The 13,230-nt window shown below is 40.8% G+C and overlaps 1 protein-coding gene across 3 annotated transcripts in view; it reads right to left on the bottom strand.

The window, feature by feature from the left end:
* The window catches only part of cadpsa (Ca2+-dependent activator protein for secretion a), a 216,688-nt gene extending 206,685 nt beyond the window's left edge, over nt 1-10,003 (bottom strand). For all 3 annotated transcript variants that reach the window (XM_084349251.1, XM_084349252.1, XM_084349250.1), the window contains exon 1: nt 9,351-10,003. In XM_084349251.1, the coding sequence (XP_084205377.1) occupies nt 9,351-9,701 (351 nt within the window). In that variant the 5' untranslated portion in view covers nt 9,702-10,003. The remainder of the gene's footprint in view (nt 1-9,350) is intronic.
* Between the last annotated feature and the right edge of the window lie 3,227 nt (nt 10,004-13,230).

Below are 13,230 nucleotides of genomic sequence, written 5' to 3' on the forward strand. Positions count from 1 at the left end.
AAGCAAATATTGTATCTTCTAGTCAACTACACTGATTTTAAAGCTACTCGGTACTTTTAAAATTCAGAGTACTAATACAAAATGTAATAAACAGATAAACAATAATGTATAGTTGATTCATCCATAAAAATACATTATCTTAAGATAAAGTACTACACAAAGTAGTTGAAATTAGATGTCAATGGCATTAATGCCTAACCATTACAGCGTGACTAATGTTACAAGAATGAATAGTGTCTAGGGCAGTTTCATTCACTAACACAAGTGCATACATTAAGAAACAGGCTGGGTGGCAGTGTATGGTGTAGGTTTGTGAACAGCCACAAGCTCCGACCGTCAGGACCCCACGAGTGGCCAGCCCTAGCAATGTCCATACAAATGCTTGTTCAAGTTTTTTTAGCAGTTGGAAGTTGGTCAAAACAAAACAGAACTGGAGGTAATGGGTGTCCGTCTTCACGGCACAAACGGGTGCTCCGATGTCGGGTCTCACATAGGAGGTTCACAATGGTTTATTTCTGTCTTCAAAGCATATCTACCGGCAACAAGACATAAAACTGCAATTTGCAAAGTCCTCATAAGACAGGTTTGAACATGAAAGAAAAATTTCAAAGAAGGAACAGCCATGGCTTTATCTCTTTCCAGCCCACAGCATCTCAAGCCCAGTGCAGTACCACCCACTGCCCAGCTGACTGGCAAATGTGTTTGAGAAGGCGTATGAGCTCCACAGTGTGATCTAAACACAGAACGCCAAATTAGACTTTTATTCTCCGTCTAACTCTACATATCCTCTTATAACAGACAGACTGACTCTGACATAGTGACTGAACTATGACACTGATCTGTTTTTCAATGGCTTGCATTCAAGAGCCTTTGAAGTGTTCTCTGTCTTTTCATTCTTTCTTGCAGTCTAAAGTTGGTTTCCTATTTTATTAGTGATGAATGAACAGAAAGCTACTGATGTGTAATGTTTGTAGAATTGTTTCTACATGAACTAGTGAGGGGATTTGCACCTCCAAAGCAGCCACTGTTTCTCATCTGAGCGAGTTCAGTGCGGGAGCAAAATGATTAATTATGATGAAAACATCATAACATCATAGTGGAATGGGACATTGTGTTTGGATCACACAATGTGGAGGGTGGGGGTAATGATAATAACAAAAGAGACAGCTTTTATAATTGGGAATGCAAACATCATTACTAAAATTGAAATAGTAATTTATTGATGTAGCATGTAAGCAGCAGTGTGGAGGCTAAAGCTTTGAATGCCCCCCCATCTACTTTAATGAATGTATAGACTATAAAGGCATTTATGTGGACACATACACACCATTACCTTGTTGACTTACACGATGTAATGACTGTGTATGTGTTGTTTTTTTCATCTTGGCTGTGGTTGAAAGCTTGGTGTTTTTCAGCTCTTTGAGGAAATGCCTAACGATGCAGTGAATAAATTGTGTGAAATGTGGCTGATAAAAAAAAAAGCATATGATGAACAGAGGAAACAAACTAATTTGTGAACATACAGTGGGGTCCAAAACTCTGAGACACATTGAAAATCTCTAATATTGTCACATAAACCTGGAAAATGATCCTAAAGTTTTAGGATTCAGAAAATAAATGAAAAGAGTTAAAGAGGGGCTTTCTCAGCATCAAAATCATGGCTAGACTAAAGGTTTCTAGGGGGCAGAGCATGGAACTCTAAAACGCTTTACACAGCCTGCATCAGTTGTATTCAAATCACAATCAGCCAGACCAAAAGTGACCACACCATCAGAAGATCAATACATCAAGCTTATTTTCCTGAGAGATAGAAAAGCAACTTCATCACAGATACAGAACACAAGTCTCCAATCAGCAGAAGTCCTGTCAAAAGAAGGCTGGCAGGAGTGATCTCAGAGTAGCAGTTTCCAAACCACGTCTCAGGAGGGGAAACAGGGCCAACCACTTGAGGTGGGCTAGCATGGGAGTCTACTGCTGCCTTAATCGGTTAGTTTGTTTGCAACTTTGGTACTTTAACATATTATTATATGACTATTTTGCATATTTGTGTCGTTTCTTTGTCATGCCCTGGTGTGTAGTGGCCTTTAGAACATGCTAAGACTGACATTAGCACACACGCACACACACACACACACACACATTTCCAATCCCATTTATGTCAATGACACCCCTACACTGGCATCCCTGGGCTCCAGCTCCAGCTATAAAATCTAAATCTGTGAGGTAACTGGTATTTCTACATAGCTGTCAAATAAATCTAGTGCAGTAAAAAAGTACAATAATTCCCTCTGAAATGTACTGAAGTAGAAGTATAAAGCTACAAAGAATGGAAATAAATTAAGTACAGGACTTACGTAAGTACTGTATCGCTAGACATTGCTATTTTCAAGTCTAGATTGCAAGTGGGTTATTTGCGGCAACAAATATGCTAGCAAAGTCAGTTCACGCACTATTCCACACTTCATACATGAAGACGGTGAAGTGAAAGGCCCTCAGTGCACATGAGACCAACGCATCTTTCATCATGCACTCCCCAGAGTGCAGAAGAATCTCATGGGGTCTCACAAAGTGGATCAACTGTAACATGATGACACCAAAATAACATGTTGACTCTGACTGAGGATAACAAGACCTTTAGTGAGTACTGTAGAGGTGGTGTGCTCTCACCAGTGCCCCTTGTGTGAAATATGGAGTCAACATGAGGAGGAGCTTTTATAGTGTTTATATTTTACCAGTGTTTATATGTTCACTTGTTATACAAGAAAGACCTTCTATGTGTTTGAGTGCAAAGGGTGCCTTAAAGGTGCACTCTGTTGTTTTCTGCCTAGACAAGCTAAATAAACAAACTGACCTTAAAGCAGAGATGGGGACTCGAGTTTGCGACTTGGACTCGAGTCACACTTAAGTCGCACCTTCAAAAGACTTGAGACTCGACTCGGGCTTGAGATTTGGGACCCGTGAACGATCTTAATAATTTATTTTTTACGGCACATCAACATTAAGAAAATGTCTGACGAGCTGAACATCATTCCAGCTGTGTCTCAATTCAGGGGCCGCATCCTGAATAAATTGAGCCACAGATTCCCTCATGCGTAACCTTATGCATTTGATGCGCACTGCGTGCGGCCACCAGATGAAAACAACACTATGTCGATGAGCACAACAACTGCTGCTGCTCTCCCGTTTGTCATAAGCTTTGCCTACAGGAACTACACACAAGGCGCAAAAAATGGATCGCCAAATGCAACGTTTGCAGAATGAATATAAAGGATGCTGGATCGACCACATCAAACTTTATCAGGCACCTGTAAACACACCCAGATAGGTCAGTCACTTGGTAAAGTGAAAGTTAACCTCAGTTATTAATTTTAAAGTAAAGCTTTAATCGTGTGTGTGTGTGGGGGGGGGGGTTATATTGCATTGCGACAGACTGTTTTATATACCAAACAACTAATCAGTGCTGATAATACTCTATGCTAACAGATAGAGGAGTGATGATAATACAGTAGATGCTTTGAATTCCTTAGATATAACTATGCAGTGTTCTAAACAGACCGGACGGCACGCAGCAGATGATAGAACGCTCATTACAACCATAAGAGACTTGACTTGGACTCTAGCTCAAAGACTTGAGACTTGAATCGGACTTATGCTCAAAGACTTGAGACTTGACTTAGACTTGCAAAAAACGACTTGTGAGCATCTCTGTCTTAAAGGACATATTTATATATGGCGGACCCTGCCACCTTTTCTAGCTTCAAACAGTGTTCTGGGACCTTATTTTCCTCTGAGAACAGCTGGTTTATTGACTGGTGAAAAAAATACATATTTCTGAGTTTGTATTATTACCTCATTAATATTGTAAATATTTACACTCTGAGTTTGAATTTATTCTCCAGAGCTACTGTACATAGTGCCCCTTTAAAAACTCCTCTACAATCTTACAATCATACAGTTAAAAAAGACTCTGTTCTGAGGCTGGATTTGTAGTTTGTACCGTAGATGCAATTGTCAGTGGGATTTTGAATGAGAATTTCTTGCTTATGGAACAGAGACAACAAGTTCTGGTATCACTTCAGCTCTCTATAGCTACTTACATATTGCACATCAGAGTACTGCTTACAGGGTCAGTACCACTAACAGATGCATTTTGAGTAAGGGTTGATAACACAGACGTAGACCAGCTCAGCTGAAGCTTGAGTGGCATTTAAGTCACATGCTTCATGTATGTCATGGTTTATGTCTGATCCGACTGCACTTTGTCATATGACAACAATACAGCAGTAGATACTTGGATGTCTTTCAGGCTTAAACACTGTTCCATCCATCCTTGCTCCACATGTGCCAATTTATTGGACATGATGAGGTGTTTTTTTTCCAGGAGAAGAAACAACTTGACCAACCAGAACTGAAAAGGCGCAGCAGCCCGTTCATGGTCAGTCACAGATATACTGTTTTTATCTTCATGGCTTCTGCCTGTTCTCTCCATTGATGTAGAATCACAATTCAGGATGACATCTCAGTTTGTGTGATTTACACCAGCACCCCCCTCCCTCACTCAGCTTTCTGTGGTGTTCTTGTATAGATGTTGAAAGAATATTCCACTAACTTTCCATGTTATTGTGTCATGCTTTAAAAAGCACATTTATTTACATGCTGGTAGAAATAATGGGTCATTATACAAACAGGTGCTCTTGGATTGTATTCATAGCACCAACCATTCAGTGAATACATCCAGCTAAAGGCTATATTGTGTTGGTCTCCAGGAGCTGCACGGCAGCTGCCGGCTGCTCCTAAAACTTAACTTATACAATGGACGGACCATCATTACCAGCATTAAGCTCCACTACAAGCAGGACACAAACAGGTAACCAGCACTGGGTTGTTAGCTACGAACGCACATTTCTTTACAGATTTTTCTGAAAATGGAATAGACTTTCTCTGAATATGTTTATTTCTTGCCGACAGTTATAGACGATCAGTACCACTCTCATGTCTGTTTGTTGGAACTGGAGCCAGAAAATGATTAGCTTGACTTGGCATAAAGCCTAATGCAGGGGACACCGCTAACCTGTCTCTGTTCAAAATGTACCTACCAACACCTCTAAAACTCACCAGTTAACATTTTGAATTGCTTTTGAACACAAAAATGTAAGAATGACAAGCGGTGGATTTGCAGTAACGTAACACGCTGATAGTATTTCTTGGCATACAGCAACAATGCATGGTGACTTCCAAAAGTCTTACCAGGTTGCCTGGCAACCTCACAGCGATGTCAAGATTCCAGGCCCTCAAGGCAATGAGGCCATAGATACAGTGTGGTGAGTCAGCCTTGCGGCCAGTTTGTTCCAGTAGCCAACTACTGCCCAAAAACACATTTTGCCTACAGACCACCATTCCAAATTGATTTCTGTGAAACTGTGACAGGACACCTCCAACTGTCGAACAAGCACAGTCATTAATAGTTTTCCTCATTAGAGAGAACAAAAGAATCCATACTATGCATCCCTAATCATTTTCAAAATGTGGTTTTGAAATTAGTTTAATGTGACAGCTTCTTTGCTTTTTGTAAGAAATAGATGATAATAGTCCTGTTGACAAATTTGACAAAAAGTGGTTTTAAAATGTGTCAATTTTGGCAAAATGTGAATATCCACAATAAACTTGCCTCTGTAGCATTAACAGCATACAGTATCGTTAATAATTATACATTATTAATAACTATACAACCCTGTTTCCAAAAGTGTTGGACAACATAAATAAACGTAAAGAACAGAATGCTATCATTTGCAAAAGAACTGTGTTCACTGACAATAGTTTTACAAAGTGTTCCTGTTCCTGAGCCCAGATAGTAATCTCCTTTATACAATCATGTATTTCACAAAGTGGTGAACCTCGGTCCATGTGCCCGTCATACCCAGTGATTCTGTCATCTGTTACCAATGAACCTGTTTACTGTGGAATGTTCCAAACAGGTGTTTCCACAACTTTCACAGTCTTTTGTTTCCCCTCTATCAACAAGAAGACGATATTTACAAAAAACAATGAAGTTGATGAGGTCAAACCCTGAATATATGTTGTCTCTTTACTTTTTTCAATTGAGTATATGTCAAAAAGTATTAGCAAATTATCACATTCTGTGTTATTTATGTTTTCACTGCGTCACACTTTTGGAATCAGGGTTGTAAAGTCATATATAGACATGGGGGAGACAGGAGCTAATTTCTTTTCCAGTAATAATGTTGCTGTTTTTTTTCCTCTGCTTATTTTCACAAACAGATGTTTCTGCTTGCTATCTGTAAAACACAATCCTTGTGTGCCAAATGAACCATTTTAATGAATTATGATTCTGTAATCAGTCTGAAACTACATGCTAGCCATTATAAAGTCTAAGAGGAGGAGGACATAATGGTGACTGTATATCTGTCAGCATGTTTTGATGTTTTCCTGTCCCCTACTGATCAAGAGGGGGTGAGATGGATTTTAAATATGATGTATGAGAAATCTGTTAAGTGTCTCCTGCAGTGAATTTGTATCTTAGAATAGGGGCTTTATTATGACACCCGACGTTGCAATCTGTGGACAGGCCGTTTACTGGGAGAGTACACTGTTTTTTTCTTACTTTTCAAATGTCTAAATTTTACAAATACACTCACTGTTGAGCTGTGCAAATGGGCACAATTACGCACACATAAAACATTGATTTTTTTCTTTCATTTCATTAAGTGGCTGCCTCAGTAAAGCCTCCCTGTCTTGGGTCTTTGTCATGGGGATGTGCACATAAACTCTTGAAGCTACAGAAAAGCATAATCTAATCTGTTAGCCTTGTGAAGGAAACCTGGTTTCACATGACACTTTATAAATCAAATTACTGCTGAAACCATGTTTAGTCAGATTACTTACTGCCTGTAATGGTGAAGAGTGTAAAGTTTGGTGTTGAAGGCGTAGACTAGACTGTCAGTCTTCAGTTGTTGTGATGAGATATACTTACGGTCAAAATGATTTTTGTTGGTGCTGTAACATAGTGGAGTTATAGACCCTTTGTGTGTACCTGTTGATTTCATACTCCCAACAAAAAGGGGGCATATTACCATACTAATCTCTAGCTGCTGCTAAGTGTAGCTGGTGTTAGCTTGTAAGCTCCATAAGTCGTGCGGCTAGCAGTCGTTTTAGCTGACTCTACCCGGACCATGAGATCGGAGCAGTGTTGGTGTTGTTCAATATCTGACGCGAGAGGTATAAACTGGCTAGGGGCTAGCTGGTTAGCATGCCAACTTCAATAGACATCTTTGCAACACAATACATGGTCTTCCACATAACGTTCCAGATGAATAAATATATTTGTATATGTATGTATTTCTTCACATTCTGTTGATATTTTCAGTCAAGTTTTGAAGATTCCAACACAAATTTGTACATATTGCACCTTTAACATTTGTAAGTGTGAAACCACTGTATATATTAAAGGAGACCTCAGGACAATCTTTTAGCTGTGTTTTCGGCAAAAGAACCAGGTATTTTAAGGCAAACATGATCTTTTCCAAACATAAGCACAGCGCTCTTGCAACATGAAAATTAAAACTGATCCTAAAGAAGTGAAAAATTGCAACATAAAGAAATGTAAAGTCTCAACATGTCTCTGGTTTGCAGAGACATGAACTGCCAACATTTATCCTGGCAATTGGGTTGACCTCCTTGAACGGGGGCTTGGGAGGCCATTAATGCTTTTAATATGAAGGAGACAAGAGAGAGAGAGAGACTGACTGAATGGCAGAGAGAGAGAGAGGGAGAGAGAGAGAGAGAGAAGCAGTTCAGTATAAGTCACATTTGAAGCCCATGCAAAGTCTGCTTGAAGATGTTTGTTAAGTGCTTTCACATCTGCATGGCAGAGATGTGACAGATTCATAAATTGCAGTCCGAGCTCAAAGTTGCCACATCCAGTGGACAGCCCGGACATGTTTCAGCCATGACTTTCAGACCTCCATCTCATGCACATCTGTCTGAACAGATACGCTCCAGCTGTCTACACCAGCCTTGTAATGGATCGCAATTTGTGTCCTCAACTATCTTTTCTTCCTACTGACATGCGTAACTACTGTAACTATTTATCAGGCTGAGTGCTGTCAAAACTTGTGTGAGAACTGCATAGCACTACTGCAGCTGAAAGGATCCCTGGGTGCAGACACAGATGGAGGACTGCAGCTGCTGCTGCTGACATGCTGCTTACACTACGCAACTGGTGTAGACGGGGTGTAGGCTCAGGGCCACACGGTCAGTGACTGTCTGTAGCTCCAGTAGAGGTACTGTTGGTCTTCTGGTTCAGAAACAGTGTGAGGGGATCTCAAGCTCTCTTTCTCATTCTTTACACAAGTACATCCTTTCTATTTCTATGCACAGCCAAGTGCGACTCCTTGTAAAGAAACAGCTGCTTCTGCTGTTATCTCCATATCTTGCATATGGCATCTTTAGAAATGTAACGTTTCATCTTATTTAATAATGATCTCATATACCTCAGGTTGTATAAGGTAGTGTGATGGTCGTAGTAATATCTTCATCATAAGGAACAACATCAAAGCTGTTCTACTATAGGAAGAAACCTTCCTCCCAGACAGAGGATGTCATTCAGTGCACTGTTCAGTGCTGTGGAGGAGCTGTTTCTCCTGTGCAATAGATGGCTCTAATAAGAGCTCAGCTTGAGACGAGCAGAAGGAGGCGACAGCACTGATGCTTCTACACCCAGAGGCAAGTCACATACGCAGAGCTACTACAATGGGTGGGAACAACATGAATACACAGTCTGGCTTGCTGTGTCTCCTCTCCTGCTCTCTCATGTCATCCTTCAGCCTCCCCTTGTGTTGTTTTTAGTTTTGATGATCACAGCTGGCTGTTTCTGAAACCTCCAACTCGGTGTAGGTTAGTTTAGCTTTGTCATCATCAACCCAGGATGCTGGGTGGAGGGAGAAAAGAAAATATTTTCGATCAAGTCGACATCAGCTCGTGTTGAGTTACTGCCATGCCTCTGCTAGATGCTTTATGTGCAGCGAGGTAGAGGACCTGTCACCTCGGACTGCACTTCATACACCACAGTCGATCAACTACCTTTTCTACTGAAAGTATCGGTACATGTGCAATAGATTGAATATGTGAAGAAGCTTGTCTCAGGCTTCAGTCGACCGAGTGATATTTTGGGTTCTTGAATATTCGACTGAAAATCTTGCAGCGACACGGTGCGCTATGGAAGCAACAGTTGGTGCCATGTATGAGTGATTCCTTCTAGAAGTGACGGCTGCATTAAGAGCACAGTTTGGAGTTGGGTCTAGGTGTGTGTCTCCCTTTCACTCTGATCTTACCTTCTGCTGCCTTCTGGCCATATCAGTAGGTTGCTTTGCGTTGAATGGATAGGCGATGCAGCGCATCACAAACACATACAGCTGGAGTCTCTTCTTCTTCTCCTCCTCCTCTCTCTGCATCTTCTCCAGGTCTTCTTTCTCCTTGTCGCTGCCCACCGACGGGCTGGGGCTGGAGGGTCGGCCAGCGCCGCACCCGCGGCCCCGGGGCTGGAGCCCTGTGCCGCCGTGGCCGTCGGCTGCTCGGCCCGGGGACAGCCGGGCTCCTCCGAGGCTCTGCGGGGCCGCCACCTCTTTGTGCTCCACCTCCAGTATCTCATCCCCTTCCTCCTCACTGGAAGACGGGTCCAACATCCTGCCGAAGCTTGGACGGAGACTACTCCTGCTGCAAAGGTAAAACTGCAAAAGTAGAGAAAAAGATGCCGGTGAGCTTCAGTGTGAGCCACAGAGAGGGAGGTCCAGAGGGAGCCGGGCTGATGCTGTTGCTTTTCAGGAAAAAAAAAAAAAAACTGCCGTCAGACCAGTTTCAGTCTCAGCAAGGAAAACCAAAGTGGTACAGAGTCTAGTCGTTGCGTGATTTCCGAAGCTTTCAAGTGTGCGAGTCAGTAGCACATAGGAGGGATTTATGAGGAGAGCACATATAAAGGGGGAGGGGTCGCAGCGAGGAAAACAGGAGGAAACAGCAGGAGGAGGGGGGGCAGGGCTCGGAGCTGACCGCGGTGCTGAAACCTGATCCCCGGCTGCTCTGGGATCAGTTTGATCAGGTTGTGAGCACAATAGATGAACGGCCACCTGATGATCCAGAGGAGTAAAAAAGCAGACAGCATTAGACAGCACCAGACCGGAATCATGGCGCTTTGGCTTTCACAATAAAAGCTTCACTATTGGTAAACTTGATTTAATTAATTAAACGTAGAGTCTGCTAAAATGCCATGCATGAGATGTAATGCTAGTTTTTATAAATGACCATAGGTCTTTTAAGTATTTAAAGAAATGTGTCATTGTTTTGGATTTGTGAGAGTTGAGCAGGTTGTTCAGGTAAAATGGAGCAGCTGTTCAGTGAAGGTGGGCAGAAGAGACGACACACTCCAGCTGAAATCAGACAAGATCAACAGTGAACCGAAACTATGTCTCTGATGTGCCAGAGTAACAGCACAATGCTCATGTTGTATGTGTGTGTGTGTGTGTGTGTGTGTGTGTGTGTGTGTGTGTGTGTGTGTGTGTGCTTGTGTTAAACATTTGTCAAACAACTAACGCAAGGAATCTCTGTCTGTCTGGTTGTGAGTATGTGTGTTATTCACATATCCCAAGAAGTTTCATCTAATCAGCTTCACACTTTGTTGGTTTGTTGCAAGGACCCAAGAAAGTGCAATTTGGACATGTGACACATATTATTAATACATTTTGAATAACACTCTGTAGCAGCATGGGTGTTGTTTTAGCACTCTGGCTTATGTTCCCTCTCACATGATCTCATGGGGAAGCAGACATAAACAAAATGGAGATATGCGTGGTACAACTTGCTGTAGTAACATGTTACAATGAGAGAAACAAAACAAAAGTAGAAGGTTAAACGAATCTGGATGAGTGGGGAGACGCAATCAACACAGGTTTTCTATTCTTCAGTGAGAACTGGAGGTGAGATTTGAAGTTTCTGTCACCAGTTAAATGCTAGCTAACATTAAGATGTTTACCAGCTGCTCCAGGATGCCTCTCGCATTGGTTGTTGGGGTCCAGCTCGGAAAGTACCGATGTTATCATCCATATTTTAAATTGTAAATCAAATCATGTTTGATATTATTGAGGCAGCCTCGATGAGTCTTAAGACTGGATCTTTAATCCCCTCACATTACCGGATCATCTGTGCCCAACAGCATGTTTTAAACACAGAACTGAACTATTTTTAAAAAAAATAATAGAACATTGTTGACAAAAACACACTAACTTTAAGATAACATGCAGCTTCCTCTGGAGCCACCAAAGGCTTTACTTCAGACATGCAGTAGTACTCCTGCTGTAGTTTTTGGGAAGAAATTTTAACCAGACAAGAAAGATCTCGATTTTTTGTGTCTAAACAAACTAAATAAATAAACTGACCTTAAAGGACAACACAATTTATACTGTTTTACTTTGTTTATATGTGGCGGTCCATGCCACCTTTCTAGCTTCAAACAGTGTTCTGGGACCTTTCCTCTGAGAACAGCTTGTTTATTCACTTATGGAAAAAAAAAATACATATTTCTGAGTTTGTATTTTTACCTCAATAATATTGTAAACACTAAAATTCTGTGTCTGAATTTCTTCTCCAAAACTACACAGTGCCCCTTTAATATGTAAAATTAGTGGAGTTTTCATTTTGATACAATTCCCATGTCAGGGAAGCCTCCTTTCAAAAGCAGCTTGATAAGACTGTATTGCTTCCTCCTGTAACCAGAGCCAGCAGCTTTGCTGCCAAAGTGTATCTGCAAAGAGGCCTTGAATTGTTCCAAGCACTTGCGAAAAGTGAACGTTGGTGTAAAGATTTTCCCTGGATACATATCGAGACATATGCACCTGTTTGGCGCCCTCAATTAATGTGTAACTTCTGTGTAAAAATGTTTGCATATATTGCCAATTTTACTCATGGCACATCTTAGCTAGGTGCTTAGCTAAGCTAGGATGAAATAAAATCAATATTCCTCTTTTAATTTCGGCTTTTTTATTTGAAATACCCTCTCAAAACATTGTTCATAAAGATTTTGCCTTGTTGGTAAACTTACTTAATTAGCATTTAATTCAGAGACTAATGAAACCATTATCATTATTGTGAATGTAGATCAACCAATTAGGTGCAGTCTATCATCATGTCATGCTTGAAAAAAAATATAGCAGCTAAATGTAATGAATATATCGTACTCAAACAGTTTTGGACCCATGACAAAACAGTGGTAAACAGGCTTACATAATAAAGATGACACTACTACACATTTACAGTTAACAATAAAAACATCCAAATCCAAAAACCTTCAACAATGGACACCAAATAGAGGCATATGCAACAATTTTCCCCTTCAGTTGGGATTCATGAAATTTATAAAGAAAGAAAAATAACTGACCACACTCCTGCCAAAAGCCAAGGGGGGAACACAGAGGACAAGACTGTCCCTAAACACACAAAAAACAAAATTAGGTTAGTTTTTTAAAATCTTGTGTGACACGGAGCAAACTTCACTGCTGTTCTACACTTCCTGGCAGACCACCTGACCACTGCCAAGGGTCAAAAACTGCATTATCAGCAACCACAACACAGACTCCATTGTAGCAAATAAGATCAGATACTGTCAGTCAACTGGACTGAGCGGAAAGTACAATTATAATTATTATTATTATTATTACAGAGGATGTCATTCACTGTACAGATTGCAAAGCCCATTGAGGCAATGTAATTGTAATTTTGGGCTATGTAAATAAAATTGATTTGATTATTATTATTATTATTATTATTATTATTATTATTATTATGCCATGGCTGTGCCCTTGTGTTTCCCCTTGTGTTTTCTTGTCTTCCCCACTATATATATATATATAATAATACAGTCGATTGCAATACCTATGCTGAGCAAATGCATACTGTATGATAACCATCTATTAACCATCTATTCTATTTATTCTAAGACACTAAAGGATACAGGCAGCCAGTGTAGGGAGGTGAGCACTGGAGCAATATGTTCTCTGCTTGTTTTTGTTGATATTCTAGCTGCTGCATTTTGCATGAGCTGAAGTTTGCTAATTGATGTCTTTGGCAGGCCAGTGAGCAGGCCTTTACAGTGATCTAGTCATGAAATGATAAAGGCATGGTTTTGGTGCATCCTGAAATGACAGAGAATGTCTAACTCTTGACATC

The sequence above is a fragment of the Pagrus pagrus genome, assembly GCF_965226575.1.
Source record: "Pagrus pagrus genome assembly, chromosome: 3".
Taxonomy (NCBI): domain Eukaryota; kingdom Metazoa; phylum Chordata; class Actinopteri; order Spariformes; family Sparidae; genus Pagrus; species Pagrus pagrus.